This window comes from Candoia aspera, chromosome 4 (genome assembly GCF_035149785.1).
Source record: "Candoia aspera isolate rCanAsp1 chromosome 4, rCanAsp1.hap2, whole genome shotgun sequence".
NCBI classification, from domain to species: Eukaryota; Metazoa; Chordata; class Lepidosauria; order Squamata; family Boidae; genus Candoia; species Candoia aspera.
The window spans coordinates 91349699-91373226 of NC_086156.1; the positions used below are offsets into that span (position 1 = coordinate 91349699).

Genomic DNA, 23528 nt, shown 5'->3' on the forward strand with positions numbered 1-23528 from the left:
TTTAAATTTGATTAAAGGGCTCATTTACATTATGGTCTATACATATTTTAACATTTAATTGGAACCTGTAAATTCAAATTTAAAATTATTTTAAATCAGATGGTTCATGTTTTAAGGCTAATGTGTATATCTTTACAGAAAAGTATCTTGTACTGGCCAGTGACCATAATAAAATTGAACTGAACTGATACACTTACCGTTTTGGGAGACATTAGAGGACAGAGTGCTATGTTCACCTCTGAGCTCTTAGAGGAAAAAAGGTGGAATATAAACCCAAAAAACCATGAGGGTTTTTCACTTAATTGGTCTTCCTGCTTTTTCTGGAAAACCTGTGCAGATTTTGTTATAGCAAGACCCATGTTTTGACTCACCAGCCATGGATGTCACTAGAACCAAGTTCAAAGAACTATGAGAAAAAAACAGCTGATTAGATACTAATGTTCAGATGTTCATATTCCTACAACTTCTCTATATTTTTCTTTTAAATTTTTTCTCAAGAGACATGAATGTGTCATGCAACCCATTCCGTGATGTGTGAAAACAGTCTCAGACAACATGTCCTTAAAGGTATAATCCATGATGTTGTTAGGATAGCAGAATTATCATTCATGCATCACACTCGTAAGGAAACATGGCCTTAGATTACAAACACACATCACAAAATAGTATGATGCAGTAAAAATCATCAGCATCATCTGTTTGCCATAATCTTAACTAAAATGAATGCTTCTTTTATGATTTAATATATCATGTTCTCATTACTGAATGCTGATAACCAAGGTTATCAGTTCCTGTCCAGTTCTGATTACTGCAACTTTTCCACATTCATACATAATATAGGATCACAGAGGAACCGCTCATCATTATTAAAGAGCTTGAGGAGATCAGCTTAAGATTATACAACTGAACAAGTGAGAAATACTCTATGCTATAATTATGGTTGTAGATAAGTAAAGTTTTATTTGTCCTATAACTGGTTTCCTTTACTTTCTTTGTATAAGCCACCGCTTGCACCCATATTCAGGCTTCAAACAGGGAATGTATAAATTATCCACATATGTGTGAATGTGGATATTATATGCAAAAAAGAGGGGTTACAGTTAAATGGTACCTGTTACTGGCCACAACTATTTTTTAAAATTCTTTCCAATTTGATATACCTTGGCATCCCTTTTTAAAGTTTCAAAAATAAGAAGGGGGGTAATTCCTATATTTAAACCTCAGGACATTTGAAGCGCTGTGGGGATAAAGAGGGCAAATGGACAATAGGATGGCTATTCTTATTATAGCTAGCAGCCAAACCATAATACGTGATTGAAGAGTCTATAACAACTTATATGTTATTTGTGTCTCTCACCCTGGGTGGGGTGGATACATATTGAAAACATCCTTTGATAACGAACGTCCAATACACAGTTTATGGATTCTTCATGTCTCCCCCTCCGTCACGAAAAGTGTTCATATTTAAATGCAAATTTTATACTATAAGAGGCTATGATATTAATTTTTTTCCTGTTTTGTTTTCTTGCAGCTGGTAATTAATTTAAGAAATGGAGAATCAATCCTCCATCTCTGAATTCCTGCTCCTTGAATTCTCATCAATTCAAGAATTGCAAATCGCACAGTTCTGTTTAGTTCTGGTTTTATATTTAGTGACCCTAACAGGGAACCTTCTCATTATCTCTGCAGTGGTTTTTGATTACCGTCTCCACACACCCATGTACTTCTTCCTAATGAATTTGGCCATCCAAGACATTGCTTCTGTCTCAGTTCTTATCCCAAAATTCATGATCAATTATCTGTTGAATAGCAGACATATCTCTTATTCTGGATGTGTTGCTCAAGTCATTTTCTTTGTGTCCTTTGTAGGATGTGATGTTGCCCTTCTTACAGTCATGGCATATGATCGCTATGTTGCCATTTGCAATCCTTTGCAATATGAACTGATAATGAATAGGAGAGCTTGCATGCAAATGGTTGGAAGTGTGTGGGTTATTGGCTTCCTCTATGGTGGGTTACATACTGGGGGGACCTTTGTAACTCCTTTCTGCTCCAATGTTGTCAACCAGTTCTTCTGTGAAATCCCACAGTTACTTAAGCTTGCTTGCTCTGATTTATACCTATTTGAAATTGGAGCTGTAATTTTTAGTGTTCTGATTCTGCTTGGCATCTTCATCTTCATCATTATTACCTATATAAAAATCTTCTCTGCTGTCCTGAGAATCCCATCTGTTCAAGGGAGGAAAAAGGCACTGTCCACTTGCCTACCTCATATTGTTGTTTTCTCTGTATTTTTAATTCTTGTATGTTTTGCTTATCTTAGGTCCCCACCTCAGAAACCTTCCCACTTGGATTTGGCAATTACTATACTTTACTCCATTATTCCACCCATGCTAAATCCAATGATCTATAGCATGAGAAATCAGGAAATTAAAAATGCTCTATCAAAGCTATTAAGTTTCTGAGATTGTTCTAAGCATATATTATTCAATTACTTTATAGAAAGGCAATGTGCATAGCTATGAATCTCTTTGTGCAGCAATTATAATTGTAGGAAACTGCTGTCAAAGGTTAATTTCAGCAATAACTGCCAGATATAGGTAGAAAAACCATGCATAGAACTCAATTAAAACTTTTTCATTTCTATTTCCCTTTTAAATTTTAAAACCTCAGCCAGTTTCTTTGTAGATCCACTGAAGCATCCTTTTCTAAATCATTGTCTTGGTCTGTCAGTTGTAAATCCACTCTCAATAACATCTCTATCTTGTCAAATAAAATTTATTCTACGTCTGTCATTTCTTCAATATTGTCTATCCATAGAAGCAGGCAACATTACTGACATTGTTGGTTTTGTGACTACTATTTTCTGATTCCATTTTACAGAAGTCTCCTTCAGTATTTTTATTGTTATAACATTTTACAACATTTTATAGGTTTGTAAATCTTTCCTCTACCTAAATTTTTAATCTCTTTCTCCATTCCCCATTTTTTTTCTTGCACTTTTATGCTTTCTTTCTATTCTTTTTTTCTTTCTTTAAATTTGGTTTGTATTAGATTTCATTATTATAATCAAAAATCTTAAGAAAATTATCTGTATAAATAAACAGTCAATATACATATTCCCCAATAAGAGGGAGGTTTTTCAGAGAGGGAATACTCCATCTCCACATCTCCCCTCAGTGAACAAGTTGTTTGAATCCTGGAAAGAGCTAAAATATTGCTTGCATTACATGAGCACGTCCATTCCTACAACCTAACTGACATACAGCCTATTACCTGAAGTTACCTCTTATATAAACATCCCAGAATTACCTTAGTGATAAATGTGGCATGCAAATCATTTTGCATATCCTCAGCAGGAGAAATTATATTTGAAACTTTCTACAAAAATGATGATCCAAATTTTGACAACACATTTAAAAAATGTTGCATGTTGATGTCCCATGTCAGCGTTTCAAAAGTTTCATAAGGATATCTTTTTGATTCAGTATGAAAGAGGAATGCCAGAAGTTATCTGGTGCAAAAAAGAAATGAAGTAAGGAAAAAAATGTTAGCTTTGTTGTGCTTTCTTCTATAGAATAGTCACTATTTGAACTTAAGTCTCCATATACTGTATGATTATCAATAGTAATTTCTGTGTTTGACTGCAATGTCATAGACACAGAATCTAAGTCTCAAACATACTCTTAATTTTTCAAATATAATTCTATTCCTATTAATGTTTTACTGCTCCTAATTAAAAAAAAGGGGGGATGTTAACAAATATACATTTGTTATAATAGTCCTCCCAAAGGAAAGGGGATGGAAGCTCAGCTTAGTTTCATTCTTATACTGTTTTTCATTTATTTTAGGAGGCCGAAATATTGTGCATCACTGTGTATCATTGGAAACTATCCTGAGGAACACAAATATCTTGAGTAACCCATAATATACTTTAGAAATAAATAAATAAAGCCCTTCATAAGAAAAATTCTCTCTGAGATGAAAATCAGAGGTTCAGGAATGTAGTTCACGGAAGCCCTTGAAGTATACCCATTGTTGATACAGAGAAAAAGAAGATGAAACATGGAATATGACATAATCCTTCTATTCTGAAAAGCCTTCCTTTGTATAAGGGTTAGAGAATGTGAGGCTCTTTATTATCTATTTATTTAAAGTATTAATGGACCGCACATCATATTATGTACTTCCATATAGAACATCTGGGCACTGTGCAGCATTGAAATACTTAAACTATTATAGAATATGTAATAAACATATTAATTAAAATAAATAAATAGAATGACAAAATTTTAAACGTGGTATGTTGGATGGTACCATATGGTACTTCATGTAGTAAAACTTGGATGGATTTAATAAATTTGATTTAATATTCTCTTCAGGATAGTAGAGATAAAATATTGTTTATTTGCATAAGTAAAATTGAATGTCTTGCCATTTTTTATAACAGTATTGTTAGTAGTATAATAAAAATAACCCACTGTATTTCCATTGTATATTTCTTATTTATGTATTTCTGCATTTATATTTCACATTTCTGTCACCCCCCGTCTCCCCCCAAAGGGGAGACTTAATTTGTAGGGTAGTTTATGATAGAAAGATGAGACATACAGAGAGAGATAGAGAATTAGAGAGATGGAAGAGACAGAAGGTCTTCAATTTTTTTAAAAAAGGAAGGAAGGAAGGAAGGAAGGAAGGAAGGAAGGAAGGAAGGAAGGAAGGAAGGAAGGAAGGAAGGAAGGAAGGAAGGAAGGAAAGAAGGGAGGGGGGAGGAAGGGAGGGAGGACCGAGGGAGGGAACATTTCATACTCATCACACTCAGCTCGTAATAAACGAGAAGAGTTCCCTATGACTGTGTAACAGTACAACTTAGGCAGGTCAATGACAAAGATGATGAAGGTTATATGAATATTTAAGGTAGATCTACCCACCCAACTCTTTCAGAAGGGTATATATTTATACTACTCTACTCCAAAGTGGATACTGCTGCTCCTCATGATTGTCCAATATCTTTCAATGTAGCGATAGGAAAATGTAACATTTAATAGTCACAACTGTGGTAAGCATGGAACAGCACTGGACACTGGATAGGGTGATGATGCAAAATTCTGGAGATTCATCATTTGTGCCTGAATTGGAATTGCCCTCCCCACCCCCCACCCCTCTCACATATTCTTTGGTCACTTGGGGAAACAGGATTTTTTGCATTTATTTATTTTTAAAATGCATTTTATCCACAATAGAATTACTTTTCATATATTCCTTGCCACAAAATAACACTCAGTACTACAATTTCAAGGATACATGAAAAGGGCTGCTATAGGTAAAACATTTCATTCCCTCCTCCCTCTTACAGCATAACAGAGTACCTTTCAGCTATTTTAATTTCCTCCCTCCTATTTTCTTCTAGTTCTACCCTTCATAATTCTGCTATTCAGTACACTGCATACAACCAAGATTCTCCAAAAGCTTTATCATAACAAACAGAATGTTATTCATCCATGAAAGCAACTTTGCTTGTTGGTTTCTGTGCATAAAAGAACATGTATTTTTTGTTTTGTTTTTATTTTGTTTTTCTCTAATAATATCTCTAGACAGGTATACAAATTTTATTCAGGTGAAATAATCAATTAAAATCAACATTTCGTGAGGGGAAAAAAAATCTAATAAGACAGCCAGTATAAAAGTTGTATTTAAAGAAATCATATATAGAAAGAAGCACAATCTGAAACATATTTTCTATATGTTTCTACTAGGTTTGCCATTGAATATAAGTAATATGAAAAATAATGAATGGGTTATTTTCTCTTTTAGAGGAAAAGGTGTATGAAATTTAACAGCACACTTAGCATTCACTTGTATTTCTTTATGTTGTATCACGAAGATTTTTGTCTAGATCTCTGTCTGTGACAATAATAGTCTTTGAGTAGATTAAGGCTCTTGGTTGTAAGCTGCTCAGACTTGTCTTAAGATGAGTGCCTATACAAATGCTTTAAATAAATAAATAAATAAATAAATAAATAAATAAATAAATAAATAAATAAATAAATAAAGCTACAGAAAGGAATTGTAGCTGCATCAATTGCACTCAGAGAAAGCCTAAGCCTAACCCACTGAATCAATAGCATTTTTATTTATCAATTAATAAGCTTAGGAAATGATGGTTCAGTATATGTCCAACTCACCCACTGAAGATGAAATATACTGCAAAATGGCCCGTTTAGGCATTTCCTAAAGTACACATAACTGAGAAAATTTATGTAAGGTATTAGAAGAAATATTGAGGATCAGCTTCCTGAATGCCATTTTGAGTTCCTTGTTCCTCATGCTGTAGATCAGTGGATTCATGACTGGTGGCACCAGACAGTAAAACATGGAAATCAAGATATCTGATGTTGATGGGGAGCTGGATGTGGCTCTCAGGTATACAAAATTGCCACTTACCACAAACAGACAAATAACTATGAGATGGGGTAAACAAGTAGAGAAGGCCTTTTGCTTCCTTTGGGTGGATGGGATTCTAAAAACTGCTCTGAAGATCTGAACGTAAGAAAAATAAATTAGAGCGAAATAGAGAAAAGCTAAAGAAGTACCAAAGATGAGAGCCCAGACTACTGCAAGATGTGACTCAGAGCAAGAGATCTTGAGCAACTGAGGGATTTCACAGAAGAACGGATTGATCATCCTGGAACAGAACTCCAATCCAAATAAAAGTACCATGTAGATCATTGAATAAAACAAGCCACCCATAAATGCACTGGTTGCCATGTGGATGCAGGCTTTTTTGTTCAGTACAGTCTCATAACGCAATGGATTGCAGATGGCTACATAACGATCATATGCCATGACACCAAGGAGAAAGAAATGAGACAGCATGAAGAAAACAAGGAAGAAAACTTGGCAGAGGCATCCAGAGTAAGAAATGGTTTCAGTGCTCATTAAGGAATACAGCATGGACTTTGGAACTGTGACAGAGATGGAGCCAAGATCTTGCAAGGATAGATTGACTAGGAAAAAATACATGGGTGAATGGAGCTGATGGCTATAAACCATGACTGTGATGATGATGAGATTTTCCATGACGGCTACCAAATATATTAGGAAAAAAACAATGATGTGGACCATCCATAGCTCCTCAGTATCAGGGAATCCATGCAGAAGGAATTCACTCGGTCTTGTCTTATTTTCCATTCTGCTTTGTAGACTTCAGAGCTTGGTACAGGAGGCCAAACCTCGGACCCTTTTCTCAGGTAACTGTGGCACTATTCACAATGGAGTGGATGATGTTCAAACAATTTCCTTTGATGTGAGAGTGCTAGATAAAAACAGAGGTTTATCTATGGTCTGTGTGTAATTATTCTCAAGGGCCCATTTCGCAGGAGCTTAGTATACTTTAGCAGCCCTAAGTCCATGTAGGTGTGGGAAAGTGTAGTTAGAGCTTTGTTCACAGTCTTTAATCTATACAGCAAGTACTATACTGGCCTTTCAGACTCCTTTGATTCCAGCACAAGATAATTTCTAAAGTCTTTGTGACAAATGCATAATTGTTTTTGGTTTTGGTTTTCTTGGCTAACTACTTGCACATGAACAGCTGTAGTAGGGACTGGGCAAATAGTTTGGATAAAAATAATGGGAATGTTTGCAAAGAAATTCCAAGTATTATTTCATGTAATGCCAACTAATGCAGGCTTATCTTAAAAAAAACTAATCCTTTCCTAGTAATGGTTAGCTCTTGGTTAGTACAAATCCATTAGTTACTCAAATTTAGTTGTTTATTTTATTATCTGTACTGTTTATACTGGAAACTACTTATGCCTTGATGAAATATCACCAGGTTTTACCAAAGAGGTAGGCTAGGACATAGGAGGAGGAAGAGGTGTAGGAGGAGGAGGAATGTGGAAATAGAAAATCATGTTTCCTATTTTTTTGAAGGAAATGACCTTTGGTTAACATGTTATCATGAGAAGTCAAACCAGGGACACCCACAGTGGACTCAGAGAAGTCAAGGTGGTGCTTGCAACACACATACAAAAAGTATAGAGCTTTATCTAGCTAGATAGAAACAGGGACACAGAAGGGGAGAGGGACAGGGACAGAGAAAAAGTTAGCCAGATAGAGAGGGAGAGAAAGAGAGTGATAAGATAGATAAATAGAGAGAGAGAGAGAGAGAGAGGGATAGAGCGATAAAGAGATCACAGAATATCTACAGCAATCCAAAAGCCTTCAGTGTGGATGGGATGATGGAAAATGGAGTGCTCTCTTTCCCATTGTAATCCCCTCTTAGGCTGATGATTAAAGGATAATGAATAGGAAAGTTTGGAACAAAATTACTGGCTGTACATGGATTGTCAGATTTCTCACTGCTGTATTACACCTTATGAAACTTTTTCTTCCTTGGGTTATATTTGAGAACCTTTAGTCTGATTTACTGATTCTCTTTCAGTGATCTTCCAAATCTGTTATCAATTCATTTCAATTCATTTCATATCCCAAATATGTGGCTTTTATTTGCTTTCTTCATAGTTTCTCATATTACCCTCTTAACTTCTATGGATGTATTATTAAATACATTTCAATATAATTACATAATTTAAATTTGTAGTTAATTGGTATATTTTTAAGAGCAGAATGCTGCCAAAATAAAAAGTCATTTAATATGTATGCATTTCAGTGCACATTATGTTTCATACATTTAATGCTATGTTTGATAGTACTCTGGTGTGTTAACACAGTAGTAACTCATAGCTTATTGCAAAAGTTGCTTTTTCTCTGAGGAACCAACATTTACATCTGGCTGATACTACTGTGTACTCTGTAGTACTCTGCTAAAACTGTTTCTGTGCCTTGATATTCAGATTTAATAATTAATTAAGAAGAATGTGGGGAAGTCCATGATTAATATTTTGAACAAGAAACTTCTTCCAATGAGATTTTACTGCAACAATGAAATTTTGTATTACAGTCTTCTACATGTTTTCTTGTAGAAATATGGATGTAATCTGTGTCTAAGAAAGATCATTTTTTATTTTTTATTTTAATTCTGAAACTCCATATACTTAGCCTTTTAAATTTACAACAAGAACTATCAAAGCAACCACTACACAAAAAAGAACCACAGACGTTTTTGTTTTTTTTTTAATCCCAAACAGGATGACTATTTATGCTTAAACCTTGTAGGGAACCCTAAACTGTGGCTACATTTACTATCATAGAATGGCTGTGCCTAAATATGACCTTGGACCACTTCTGCTGGTTAATGTAAAATAGCATAAAGATCTGCACAACTTCCATCTAATCCTGCATGACTCCTTCCAACAGTCTGTGGTTCTCCATGACAACTCTATGTCCTATCCCACATTCACATTATTCTTAAGGGGCCACAGGCAATCTAGGTAACCTTATAGGCAATATAAGGAAGCTCTGGCATGGGCTGGTCCCTGACGTCACGAAGAGTCGGAAGCGACTAAACGAATAAACAACTTAGGCAATATAGGTAACCTTATAGGCAATATAGGTAATGGATTACATAAGAACATAAGCAGTGGATTGGACACTTGGCCCAACTCATCCAGTAGTCTGTTCTCCCAGTGGCCAACCAACTGTTTATGGAAGCCCATCAGTCTCCTAGCAGATGACCCTCATAGGTGGTCATACTACTGTCAGGGCTAATAGCCATTAATCCCCATGACTTCTGTGAAGTGTCCCAATCCTTTTTTGAAGCCAGCCAAGTGGGTAGCCACCACCATAGCTCGTGGCAACACATTCCAAGGTTAAACTGCATGTTATTTTTTTAACATAACCTGTTTGTCCTGTTTCTTCCAGGATTCAATTTCATTGGGTAATCTCTGGTTCTAGTATTTTGGGAAGAGGAAATTCTCCTTGCCCATTTTCTCCCCCCCATCCCATGCTTAATTCTGTACACCTCAAACATGTCCCATCTGTTTCATTTCCTTTCTAGACTAAAAAGCCCCAAATGGCATAGCCTTTCTTCATAGGGAAGCTGCTACAAATCCTTGGTCATCTTAGTTCATTATCAAATCCTCCTTCAGTGGATACTCACAGCAGTTAAGCTTTTAAAGATGTTTTCAACAGGTTCTCCAAAGGATCTTTTCCCCTGCAGATTCAAACACTGCACAGCCCTAATATCAGTTATCCTTAAGGATGTCTGTAACTCAGATTTATTATTATTTATTACTGTTCCATGGTAAAAAGGTTTCTGAAAAAAAATGGTGTTTTAGGTGTCCCTATACAAAATCCTGTACTGTAATAACTCCACTGTGAGCACTGAAAAATTATCAATCAATTCATTGAGTATTTTATTACTATCACAGACCAGAATTACTGCAAAATTGCATTATTTTTTTTTATTATTTTATTTTATTATCAAATTTATATGGCCACTCATCTCACAAAAGGTAACTCTGGGCAGGGTGTGAGCTTTAGAATGCCTGTTTATACCCATAAGAACATTTGAAAGGGAACAAATTGTCCTGGTGAGGTTATCTCATCCTTCTACAAAGTGAGATGTGGATCTTAGATTCCATTGGTCTAGTGGTTAAGGTGCTGGGCTAGAAACCAGGAGTCTGTGAGTTCTAGTCCTGCCTTAGGCATGAAAGCCTGCTGGGTGACCTTGGGCTAGTCACTCTCTTTCAGCCCAACTCACCTCACAGGGTGGCTGTTTTGGGGGAAATAGGAGCAGAAAGGAGTATGAGGTGTGTTGGCCAGCTTGAGTTATTTATAAAAAAAAAAAAAAAGTGGGATAGAAAATAAATAAATAAAAATTAAGAGGCATGGTAGAATTGAATGGAGCTACATCATAGATGTATCAGAATAAGGGTTTTTTTTGCTTCTTAGGATTTCATGGAGGGCTGTGTGGGCCGGCTGAAACTGATTTAGACTGACACCTCAATCCAAACGGATGATTCAAGTTGAATCAAAATGTTAAATACTTTTTTTCCAAATTACTTCAGGGAAAAGAAATATCTGAGCTGATGCTTATTTTTCAATGAGTCAATTTATATTAGGGTCAATTGCTTTCTGGAGCAATGGACATGGTTTTGCCTAAATTTTGGAGATGTCCTGATTAAAATATTTTTTGATTTCTCTGAAATATATGAAAGTGATTAAGCCTTTGCAAAACTCACTGTGATGTGATAAACTTAAAATAGGTTTCCATAGAAGAACATGCTGAAAGTAATAATTTTGCAAGGGCAACCTTGATCTCTCTGTTTCTCATGCTGTAGATCACTGGATTCAGCAGAGGTGGGATGAAGGTATATATCATAGTCAATGCCAAATCCAAACCAGATGGAGTGTTAGAAGGTGGTTTTAAGTAGGCAAACCACGCAGTAAATATAAATGTAGAAAATACAATGAGGTGTGGAAGGCAGGTAGCAAAGGCTTTTTGCCTTCCATGAACAGAAGGGATTCTCAGTACTGCTGTAAAGATCAGCACATATGTTATGATGACGAAGATGAAACAACCCAGCCCTATCATAGCACTGATTGCCAGAATAGCAATTTCGGCTAGGTAGGAGTCAGAGCAGGATAGCTTTATTAACTGTGGGATTTCACAGTAGAACTGATTGACAACATTGGAACAAAAAGGGACTGCAAAGGTACTTGTAGTGTGCATTGCTCCATAGAAAATTCCAGTTAGCCAAACACAAAGCACCATTTGTGTACAAGCTTGCCTATTCATCAGCACTTCATATTGCAGTGGATTGCAAATGGCAACATACCGATCATATGCCATGACAGTAAGGAGAAAGAAATCAGATCCAACAAAGAACACAAAACAGAAAACCTGAGCCACACATTCAGAGTAAGAAATGTTTCTAGTGTTCGTGAAAGAATTGCCCATGGATTTGGGGATAATAGTTGAAACGGAGCCAAGATCCTGAATGGCCAGATTCATCAGGAAGAAATACATGGGAGTGTGGAGATGATCATCAAAAATAACAGCAGAAATAATGATAAGATTCCCTAATACAATTGCCAGATATAACATCAGGAACAGAAGAAAGTGTAGAATCTGGAATTCCCGGACTGCTGAGAATTCAAGGAGCAGAAAATCAGAAGCAGATGATGTATTATCCATTTTGTTAAGAGGTATAGCATCTAGAAGAAAAGAAAAGTTAAAATTAGGTGTTTCCAAGCTTCAAGAGCAGGGCCGCAACTAGGGTCTGTGTCACCTGAGGCAAACGTGGATTCCGCGCCCATTTTGGTGCCCCCCCAGAACTCATTTTGGCGCCTCACCCAGTGCTAATTTTTGCACCCCACCAGCACAGTGCCTGGGGCACATGGCCTGCTTGCCCCCTCCCCCAGTTGCAGGACTGTTCAAGAGGGATTTGTAGGAAGATCTCTGGCATTTCAGGTCTACAAGCACTCCCTAGTACACTCTAAAGCAGCCATGTCTTTTTTCAGGCTTCTGCATTAGCTGGAAGTGTCTCTTAAAACAGCCATATCCTTTTTTTCCCCCTTCCAAGTTTCCTTCAACTCATTTTCACAGCATGCATATACCTTAAAATTATAGTCTATTCTTATACAAAATATTTATCCCCAAATCCAAGTCAGACAAGAAAGTCAGCACTCAACTTTGGTTAGCCTTTCCATTTTAGGGGAACTGGATTTTCAGACGTATAGTTGGGAAGGAAACTTGGACAATTATTTCAGTCCTTCCTTACATGAAATATATAAACAGGTTATTATAGACGGTCACCAGAAAACATAAATAGCCAAAATGACACATCACCCAGCACACAAATAATTTAGAACATTGGCTAAGAAACTGAAATGCTTTGACAAGTTTATTATTACAGTCAACAGCTCTTATAGACATACATACATATGTATGTACGTATGTACGTACATAACAAAATTGGGACTGTAGCAACACATGACCACAGTTTCAATTTTATCCAGCTAACAGGACAAAGTCTCTTCATAAAAGAAATATACTGATATCTTCATTCCACTTGAAATAAAAATATGTTCAAGGTATATGTGATAGGATGGGGACATAGCAAGTGCTGGTAATGGTTACCACATTATGTTAAAAAAAAAGTAAAAGAAAAACTTTTTCCTTATGGAAGGTTTTGGATGTTTTTTATGTAGTATTGATGAATAAAATAATGTAATCAGGACATGTAGACCAAAAGAATGATAACCTGCTGAAGAGTATAAAACCTAAGAAGTATTTGATTATAAAATAATCATTCTGGTGCTATGGATATTCACTTTAATCACTGCTCCATTTTCCCCCCATATGCTGGCAATTCAGGGAAAAATTCAACATTGTTTTCAGGGAAATAGGCTAGAGAATTTCTAAAAAAAGATTCGATTTCTCAATAGGAAGAAAACATCAATAGATTATTTCTTCTTTAAATTCTCTATTGGACAAAATTTAAATGGAAGGAAATACTGATAGCTAATCTCTGTCTATGAATGATGCATTCACCCATATCAGTGATATCTCAAGTGAGAAATGTACTATTGAAGCTATTTCAATAATATAGAGTGCAGAATACTCTTTTGGCTATGGAAAGTATCAAAAAGGATGCAAGACTACACAGAATCCCTCTTCATCTTAACAATACTGACTGAGTTGTCTTCATCACCTAATCTCATCATCAAGTTGAATTGAAGTCAGATAGGCATAAAACATGTCCAGGTTTCTAAAAATAAAGCATGTGACATAAATCATCAAAGAGAGAATTATTGAAAATTGTCTTGCTGCGTTACTGTGAACTGTGAAACCAACTAGTCTGGGAAGGAGTATTCTACACTTATTTTAACAACCTCAAAAGAGAAAACATCTCTTTGTTTTCCAGTTGAATGCCACCAGTAATCATACTGGCTGGGTTAGTCAATTATAGTGAATGATGGTTTATTTTAAAAATGAGTTGTTAAAGGAGCCAGACTGGTCTAGTCCAAACATATCCCTACATTTATGAATTAAAGCGGCTTGATCCACATATCACACTAAGCCAAGCTCACACTGTCCATTTAATGGTATAGGATTATGTAAAAAGCAGACTAAGGTGATAGCATAAATCAGATAATCCTGGATCTTAATTTCTGAAAAATGCAAATTCAGCAGGGTAGCTGCTTTATTCTGTTTAGGAGCTGAAAGCAAATATTTGAAAAAGGAGTTGTAACACCAGAAATGTAACCTATTTATTAAGAGAGTAATGTTCAAATTTTCCATTTCTCTTCTGACCTTATCTATCTATCTATCTATCTATCTATCTATCTATCTATCTATCTATCTATCTATCTATCTATCTATCTGAACTAATTATTACTCTATACAATACATTTTGTATACTACGATCCTCCAATCATAGCATTTAATTTTTTGACTGAAAGGTCAGTATAAAATCGGGATTTAAAAGAATGCATGTATTTAAATGGACATAGAATTTCATGAATTTTGTTAGCATCCCTTTTGAAATATTTATTGACTAAAAGAATGTATGTCAAAGGAAGCATACATTTGGGAAATTTGCAGAGGAAAAATAACTGGCCAAATTGTATAGGACATATATATTTTAGAAAGGTGCTGATGAAAAAGTCTATTAGAGATAGTTACTTTATGTATAAAAAATGTATCTATTGTGGGGAGAAAGAGGGATGTGATATGTATTGAAAAGAAAATTATAGACAAGAATTGCAATTGTATTTCAAGCAACTGAAATACAATTGCTTGTATTTAGTTTTCTCAATGCTTTTTTCACAGGACATTTAACAAAATGATGTTAGTAGTCCAGATGTGAACTAATCCACAGATTTTAATATCTGGGCATTTTTCTCAGAATAAATCCATATTGTTGAGTTCTTAAGGGTACTTGTAAGGTAAGAATATGCCGAAAAAGAGAGAGAGAGGAAAGAAAGGTGCAAGTAAGGAGTCTATGGGAGACTGCATTCTTCACTTTTGTATACATACCCCACTTTTTCACTTAGGCTTTTAATTGTAACCCCTCAACAAATGCTTAATGATTTATGCTTGACCTGCATGGAAATGTTCAACGTGTTATCATTTTAAGAGCATGAAAATGATTTTCAGCAAAGACATTTTCCCTTTGATATTGTTAGATGGTAAGGGCAGTAAAGGTGGCAGGAAATCCTGGATGCCTGACCTTAACAATAACTTTTAAAATCATATCCATATCCAAGAATTGCAATTAATTAGCATATTTTGAAATTTCCATGGATTGTATCTGCTCATAAGATAGAATCTCTCAGGACTACTTTAATTATGACAAAAGAGCCTCTTTTGGTTATAGATTATGAAAAAAACCCAGCTGTTCCACTGTTGCTTTTTAATTTCTTAATGTTGACGAGATCAACAATTAAATATGTTGAAGTTTGATGTATTAAAGTTGTCTAAGGAAGTGAGAAACGGCTTGGGTTTTTTTTTAACATTAAAGTAAACAAAGACAGGACTTACCTAATCTCTTAGCACTTTTCTTTGAACTTATCATGTATTTCCTGTTCCAGTCTGAAATATCATGTTTTCTCTGTTCCTTCTTTTTTGCTGCTGTTGTGTCTCCAGACAGAAAAAGACTGGATGACAGAGAACAAGTCTCTGGGGATACAAAACAGTATGTACAGTGTGTGTGTGTGTGTGTGTGTCTTTGTGTATGCTGTTTTGTATCCCCAGAGACTTGTTCTCTGTCATCCAATGCAAACCAACTTTATAAGTATAAAGTACATGGCTGTGCCATGGAACTGAGTGAAGTTGGAATCCAAGGTGGATCAAATTTATTGGTATCACAGATTTATTTTCCCAAGGCAGAGTAAATCAATTAAATTCACCTGTCCAAACCCAAATGCCCATTGGTTGCTTTAGGTCATATTCTTTCAAATATCTACTGTGAAAGAGCAAACAAACTACTTTTCCTTGTTAAGTAAAAGATCGGGTAGGTAGGAGGAGGAGAAAAGGAAATGTTGGATATCATAATGGACATCCCCACTAACATCCACTGATAGATTGCAAGGATAGATTGACTAGGAAAAAATACTTGGGTGAATGGAGCTGATGGCTAGAAACCATGACCATGATAATGATGAGATTTTCCATGAGGGCTGCGATATATATTATGAAAAAAACAATGTGGACTATCCAGAGCCTCTCTGTATCAGGGAATCCATGTAGAAGGAATTCCCTAACTCTTGACTTATATTCCATTCTGCTTTGTAGGCTTCAAAACTTGCAATAGGAGGCCAAATATCTGAACTTTTTCTAATGTACCAGTTGGCAGGTTTCACGATGGGCTGAAATGTTGTTCAAACAATTTCCTTTGAAGTGAGAGGACTAGATAAAAACAGGTTCATCTATGGGATGTGTGTAAGTATCCTCAAGGGGCCATTTCTCAGGAGCCTAGTTTATGTCCGCAGCCCTAAATCCATGTAGGTGTGGCAAAATGTGCTTAGAGCCTTGTTCATACTGCCTTTAATCTATACAGCAAGTGCTATGCTGGACATTGAGACTGCTTTCAGACTAATTTCTAAAGTCTGTGACAAATGCATAATTGTTTTTGGTTTTGGTTTTCTTGGCTAACTACTTGCACATAAACAGCTGTAGTTGGGACTTGGAAAATAGCTTAAAATAAAAACAAAATGGGAATGTTTGACAAGAAATTCTAAATAATAGTCCAGGGAACACCCCAACAATCATGTGTTATCTTAAAAAAGCTAAGCACTTGCTAGTAATAGTTGGTACTTGGTTGCTACAAATCCATTAAGCAGTTCCATTGGACGCCCAGGCCTGGTGACATAACCAGTTCTTGGGGGACTTCCAGAGGCATAGCAGGGTGCAGCTAACCTGACTTCAGGCAGGAAGAATGTTCCAAAAGGCAAGTGCCACAGCAGAGAAGACCCGCCTCCTGTCATTCACTAAAGACAAGTCCCTGTCAGATGGTAACCACAACATGCCTTCTCTGCCAGATCTAATGGGATGGGCTGATGTAACTGGGGAGAGGCAGTCCTTCTGATAACCTTCTTCCATGACATGAAGGGCTCTAAGGTCAAAACTAGGACATTGAATTGGACACGGAGGCAGACTGGCAGCCATTGCAGCTTGTGAAGCAGATAATATGTGCTCTTCTAGGGGACACATAACTGCCTGTGCCATTCCATTCTGCACCAGCTGAAGGTTCCAAATACTCTACGAGGACAGCCCCATGTAGAGTGTGTTACAGTAGTCCAAGCTGGAGGTGACTAGGGCATGAGTGACTGTGAGCAGATCTTCCCAATTTAGGAAAGGGCACAACTGGCACACAACACTTTGTGGATTTTTTGAAGGAAACTACCTGTATGCATCATGTTGTCACCAAAAGTCAAACCAGGGACACTCACAGGGGACTCATAAAATTCAAGTTAGTGCTTGCAGCATACGTAGACAAAGTGTAGGGCTTTGATTAGATGGACAAGTCCTGCTCCCATGTCCTACTCCTGAAGGATTAAAAATCATTACCTTGTTTTGTTTTGTTTTGTTTTGTTTGTTTTGTTCATGCCATTCCATTTCATTTCATTTCATTTCATTTCAAATCATTTCATTTCATTTCATTTCATTTCATTTGTACCTTAGTCTATTTGGATAATGCATATATTTTAAGAAAGAGTAGTCATGTCATATGGAAAATTCTTAAAGCCTTTTTTTCATATTATTATATGACATGAGGCAGGATGCTGATACTTTTTAATGGAAAATGTTTCTATAATACACTTGATGAGTAAAAATCCTTGGCTAAACCAGTATATTCACAAAACTAGACTACTAGAAAGGTAAAAAGGTACTTAACTAAAATGGCATAGTGTGCACTATGTTTCAGATGTTTAAGGATAAATTTAGAAATACTGAGATTTAATATGGATATCACCCACAGAACAGTGTCAAATCTGTTTTTTTCTGAGATACAGACATTTATACCTGGCTGAAAATATTTAGCATTTCAGACTAAAAAAGTATTTAAGAAGAAGTAGGAAACCTACGATGATTTTTATGGGGAACAGTGGGGAGGAACAAAGCTCTTATCTTCAGAATTAAAAGAAATGTGTGTTCTGTCACTGATAGACAGACAGACAGACAGACAGACAGACAGACATTCGCCATTATCTTTATGTGCCTTCAGTAGTAATACATTTTTCTTGGAATTTTCTCTCACAGATACAGTATTACGAAGTCTGTTATAAAGTAGCAGCCATTTTGGTACAGGCCTTTCTGTAATTACTATTCTAATATGTGTATTGGTGCTCCTATATTAGGTTCCTATGTCCTACTGAGAAAAATGTCAGCAGTAGTGGTTCTACTTGGAACCCTCGTTTTCAGGCTTTGAGTCTCTTTGACTGGCAGAATTGGTTTCACTTGTCTCTCTCGTCAGCTTCTGAGAAGTCATTTGTGATTAGTCAAAAGGTCTCATTGTACCTCAAGCTTTTTTTTTGGGGGGGGGGGGTGGTGTTTCTCTCAAACTTGCAATCTTTTAGCAATCTTCCCTGGAATTCACCCTGGAACACTTCAGGTGACTTCAGGTTCTTCCAACTAACCTCCTTTAGCAGCTTAAAGCTGCCCATTCCTTTCTGGGATCACTAGCCAACATTCCTCTTTCCTGTTTTCCCAATTTCCAAATTCTCAAGAACCAATGCTGCCTAGATCCATCTTGGGTTGCTGGCTGTTACACCTTCATTTCTCCTCTTTCCATTCTTGTTCTCCAAATCTTCTGTTCTCTTTTGTTTTCAGTCTCCATCTTCTTTGTCAGCTCTGCATACCACCATCTCCTTTCTTAACAAGAAAATACAGGCTATGGGGAAGTTGTGATTATCCATTGTACTCTCAGGCTTCTGCTGTCCACTAAAAAAAAGAGGATCTGTTTGAGTGTATGTGTGACAAGATTCTACAGAGCAATGTGCAACAGCAGGCTGTCACTCACTTGTTTTCTGATGATTTAAAACTATTCTGCTGTGATGGAATGTGTCTACAAGGGGGGAGGTGATATGATGCACTACAGTAATGCAGACGGTTCTGAGGAAGCAGGGAGCACTTTCCAAGGAGGGGAGGGCGCCAGACAATAGACAACACAGTCTGGAGTTGGACCCTGTGAAGAGAAAGAGAGTCAGAATCGCCACTCCCTAGAATCACCCAGGGTATATCCTTTACATTAGAGTAGCCCAGGGTTAGTCTGGCAAGATTCTGTCTCTATGGTGTAAGCATATAAAGAACTGTACTGTGGCTGGCCTGCTTGTATGTTGTTCTTGGGCTGGGCCTGACATCCACACATTGTATCTCCATTGCACATTGAACAGATAAGAAATAATAAATTATTCGGAGTAGTTACCATAATTTTTATATTTCCACAGCTGTCCTTACTGACAAAATGATTCCAGTTAAACAGAAATTACATAAAGGATGCAAGATATTCAATCTGATTTTGCATCAGCATAGCTTCTGAGGGAAAAGGTGCTGATAACAAAGATATGGAATGCCTTGAAAGTTGAGATAATATTGGGCGATAAAGGATGTGTCCTATTGCCATCATGACTGAATTTTAATTGGTGCTGCTTGATAGTATTTAGAAAGGTGGATAAAAGAATGAAAAGTAGATTTTTTCCCAATCCATGCCAGTCGTGACATTTTCTATCCATATACCAATTCTTAGTCTAAACAATGTAAAGAGGACAAATCAATAGTTCAATCATTGAGAAATTATGACGTCTGTTATGGTGCATGTCTGAGTACTTCTGAGCACTTTTCTAAATATGGTCTAAAACAAATTAAATGCATTATATTTTTAATACACAAGTCTAAGGGCAAGTATTATACATTGTTTGAAAATGTTTGTCACTGGGTAACTTAAAAACAGGAGAGACACTTTGAGGTAGTGGTCAAGGCACCTGGGTAGAAACGGGGAGACCACGCGTTCTAATCTGGCCAAGGAAAAATGCAGGGACTTGTCCAGGCAGTTGCCAGGAGACAAAAATGACTTGACAGCACAACCCTCCTGCCTCCCTGCAAAAAACATAAAAACATAAGCAAGCAACATACTCTTTATTTGAGAAGATAAAACATTTATATAAAAACAATAGTAACTTTTAAATAATGTATTATTTCGTGCCATTTTATGTATGTATGTATGTATTTATTTATTTAAGCACTTTTGGGGCCTTATAAACATGGTGGCTGAAGAGAACTTTGTGTTCAGTTTTGCTTTTTTTTAATCCTGTGAGCCAATACAGACCCAGTTTATTTGGAAATTGCTCTTAGCAGATAGATAAACCAGAAAGTAAACTTGCCTCTCTCTGCTCTCATCATTCATTTGCATATGATTACTGAATGGGTCCTCCAGGAATAGTTTTTGGTCTCTGTTGAACTTCTGAGAACAGGTTCGGACAAACATAAACTTATTTTCATCATATATTCATAATATCCGGTGTCCCATAGTAACCCCTTGATATATAAGTGCAGACAAACATTCCGACTGTCTGAAGGAGAAGAAAGAGAGGAGGGGGTTGTATATATCCTATATGTCTTCATGAGTGTTCTAAAAGAAGCACATTGCTTGGAAGGGGCACAAACTTGGAGAAGAAATTCCACCTGGAAATAAAATATATGTAGGCACTGTCTACTTGCCTACCTCATGTTGTTGTTTTCTCTGTATTTTTAATTCTTGTATGTTTTGCTTACCTTAGGTCCCCACCTCAGAAACCTTCCCATTTGGATTTGGCAATTACTATAATGTACTCCATTATTCCACCCATGCTAAATCCAATGATCTATAGCATGAGAAATCAGGAAATTAAAAATGCTCTATCAAAGCTATTAAGTTTCTGAGATTGTTCTAAGCGTATATTATTCAATTATTTTATAGAAAGGCAATGTGCATAGCTATGAATCTCTTTGTGCAGCAATTATAATTTTAGGAAACTGATGTCAAATGTTAATTTCTTCAATAACTGCCAGATATAGGTAGAAAAACCAGGCATAGAACTCAATGAAACCTTTTTCATTTCTATTTCCCTTTTAAATTTTAAAACCTCAGCCAGTTTCTTTTGTAGATCCACTGAAGCATCCTTTTCTAAGTCATTGTCTTGGTCTGTCAGTTGTAGATCCACTTTCAATACCATCTCTATCTTGTCAAATAAAATTTATTCTACATCTGTCATTTCTTCAATAACATCTTCTGGATATTGTCTATCCATAGAAGCAGGCAACATTACTGACATTGTTGGTTTTGTGACTACTATTTTCTGATTCCATTTTACAGAAGTCTCCTTCAGTATTTTTATTGTTATAACATGTTACAACATTTTACTGGTTTGTAAAACTTCCCTCTACCTAAATTTTTAACCTCTGTCTCCATTCCCCACATTTTTTCTTGCACTTTTATGCTTTCTTTCTATCTTTTTTTCTTTCTTTAAGTTTGGTTTTTATTAGATTTCATTATTATAATCAAAATTCTTAAGATAATGATGTATATAAATAAACAGTCAATATACATATTCCCCAATAAGAGGGAGGTTTTTCAGAGAGGGAATACTCCATCTCCCCATTTTCCCTCAGTGAACAAGTTGTTTGAATCCTGAAAAGAGCTAAAATATTGCTTGCGTTACATGAGCACTTCCATTCCTACAACCTAACTGACATACAGCCAAGAACCTGAAGTTACCTTTTATATAAACATCCCAGAATTGCCTTAGTGATAAATGTGGCATCCAAATCATTTCTCATATCCGCATCAGGACATATTTTATTTGAAACTTTCTACATATATGATGATCCATATTTTGACAACACATTTTAAAAATGTTGCATGTTGATATCCCTTGTCAGTGTTTCAAAGGTTTCATGAGGATTTGTTTTTGATTCAGTCTAAAAGAGGAATGCCAGAAATACTCTGGTGCAAAAAAGAAATGAAGTAAGAAAAAAATTGTTAGCTTTGTTGTGCTTTTTCTATAGAATAGTCACAATTTGAACTAAAGTCTCCATATACTGTATGATTATCAATAATGATTTCTGTGTTTGTCTTCAATGTCATAGACACAGAATCTAAGTCTCAAACATATTTACTCCTTATTTTTCAAATATAATTCTATTCCTATTGATGATTTACTGCTCCTAATAAGAAAGGGGGGGATGTTATTGAATATACATTAGTTATAATAGCCCTCCCAAAGTAGAGGGGATGGAAGCTCAGCCTTGTCTCATTCTTATAGTGTTTTTCATTTATTTTATGAGGCAGAAATATTGTGCATCACTGTGTATCATTGGAGAGTATCCTGAGGAACACAAATATCTTGAGCAACCCATAATATTGATATTCTAGAGATGATGGACCCGTCCCTGGGGGAGCTGGGGTTGTTGACGACTGACAGGAAGCTCTGGCGTGGGCTGATCCATGAAGTTACAAAGAGTCGGAAGCGACTAAATGGATAAACAACAACAACAACCCATAATATACTTTAGAAATAAATAAATAAAGCCCTTCATAAGAAAAATTCCCTCTGAGATGAAAATCAGAGGTTCAGGAATGTAGTTCACGGAAGCCCTTGAAGTATAACCATTGTTGATACAGAGAAAAAGAAGATGAAACATGGAATATGACATAGTCCTTCTATTCTGAAAAGCCTTCCTTTGTATAAGGGTTAGAGAATGCGAGGCTCTTTATTATCTATTTATTTAAAGTATTAATGGACTGCATATCATATTATGTACTTCCATATAGAACATCTGGGCACTGTGCAGCATTGAAATACTTAAACTACTATAGAATATGTAATAAACATATTAATTAAAATAAATAAATAGAATGACAACATTTTAAACATGGTATGTTGGATGCTACCATATGGTACTTCAGGTAGTACTTGGATGGATTTAATAAATTTGATTTAATATTCTCTTCAGGATAGTAGAGATAAAATATTGTTTATTTGCATAAGTAAAATTGAATGTCTTGCCATTGTTTATAGCAGTATTATTAGTAGTATATTAAAAATAACAATATATTTCTTATTTATTTATTTATTTATATTTCACATTTCTGTCACCCCCCGTCTCCCCTCAAAGGGAGACTCTGGGCGGTTTACAGCAAAATCAACAATTTAAAGACATAAAACCTAATTGGTAGGGTAGCGTATGATAGAAAGATGAGACAGACAGACAGACAGGCAGAGAGAGAGACAGAGATGGAAGAGACAGAAGGTCTTCAATTTTTTTTTAAAAGGAAGGAAGGAAGGAAGGAAGGAAAGAAGGGAGGGGGGAGGAAGGGAGGGAACATTTCATACTCATCACACTCAGCTTGTAATAAATGAGAAGAGTTCACTATGACTGTGTAACTGCACAACTTAGGCAGGTCAATGACAAAGATGATGGAGGTTATATGAATAGTTAAGGTAGATCTACCCACCCAAATCTTTCAGGAGGATATATATTTACACTATTCTTGTCATGAGTAAGGATGGCGAGCAGGGGGCTCCCATCCAGACTGTCAAGCGCATGCGTAGCACTGAGGAATTGTTCAGCCATTCAA

The 23528-nt window shown here is 36.1% G+C and overlaps 3 protein-coding genes across 3 annotated transcripts; 1 reads left to right on the forward strand and 2 right to left on the reverse strand.

The window, feature by feature from the left end:
- Window positions 1-1550: 1550 nt before the first annotated feature.
- On the forward strand, window positions 1551-2465 carry LOC134495501 (olfactory receptor 14C36-like). Its single transcript, XM_063300995.1, has one exon. It carries the CDS (start codon window positions 1551-1553, stop codon window positions 2463-2465), a length of 915 nt encoding a protein of 304 aa, XP_063157065.1.
- Window positions 2466-6231: 3766 nt separating this feature from the next.
- On the reverse strand, window positions 6232-7191 carry LOC134496618 (olfactory receptor 14A16-like). The gene has a single exon (XM_063302331.1). It carries the CDS (start codon window positions 7189-7191, stop codon window positions 6232-6234), a length of 960 nt encoding a protein of 319 aa, XP_063158401.1.
- Window positions 7192-11140: 3949 nt separating this feature from the next.
- LOC134496619 (olfactory receptor 14A16-like) lies at window positions 11141-12100 on the reverse strand. Its single transcript, XM_063302332.1, has one exon. It carries the CDS (start codon window positions 12098-12100, stop codon window positions 11141-11143), a length of 960 nt encoding a protein of 319 aa, XP_063158402.1.
- Window positions 12101-23528: the final 11428 nt, after the last annotated feature.

Coding starts and splice junctions, on each gene's coding strand:
- LOC134496619 (XM_063302332.1), bottom strand. CDS start 12,100: ATGGATAATACATCATCTGCTTCTGATTTTCTGCTCCTTGAATTCTCA.
- LOC134496618 (XM_063302331.1), bottom strand. CDS start 7,191: ATGGAAAATAAGACAAGACCGAGTGAATTCCTTCTGCATGGATTCCCT.
- LOC134495501 (XM_063300995.1), top strand. CDS start 1,551: ATGGAGAATCAATCCTCCATCTCTGAATTCCTGCTCCTTGAATTCTCA.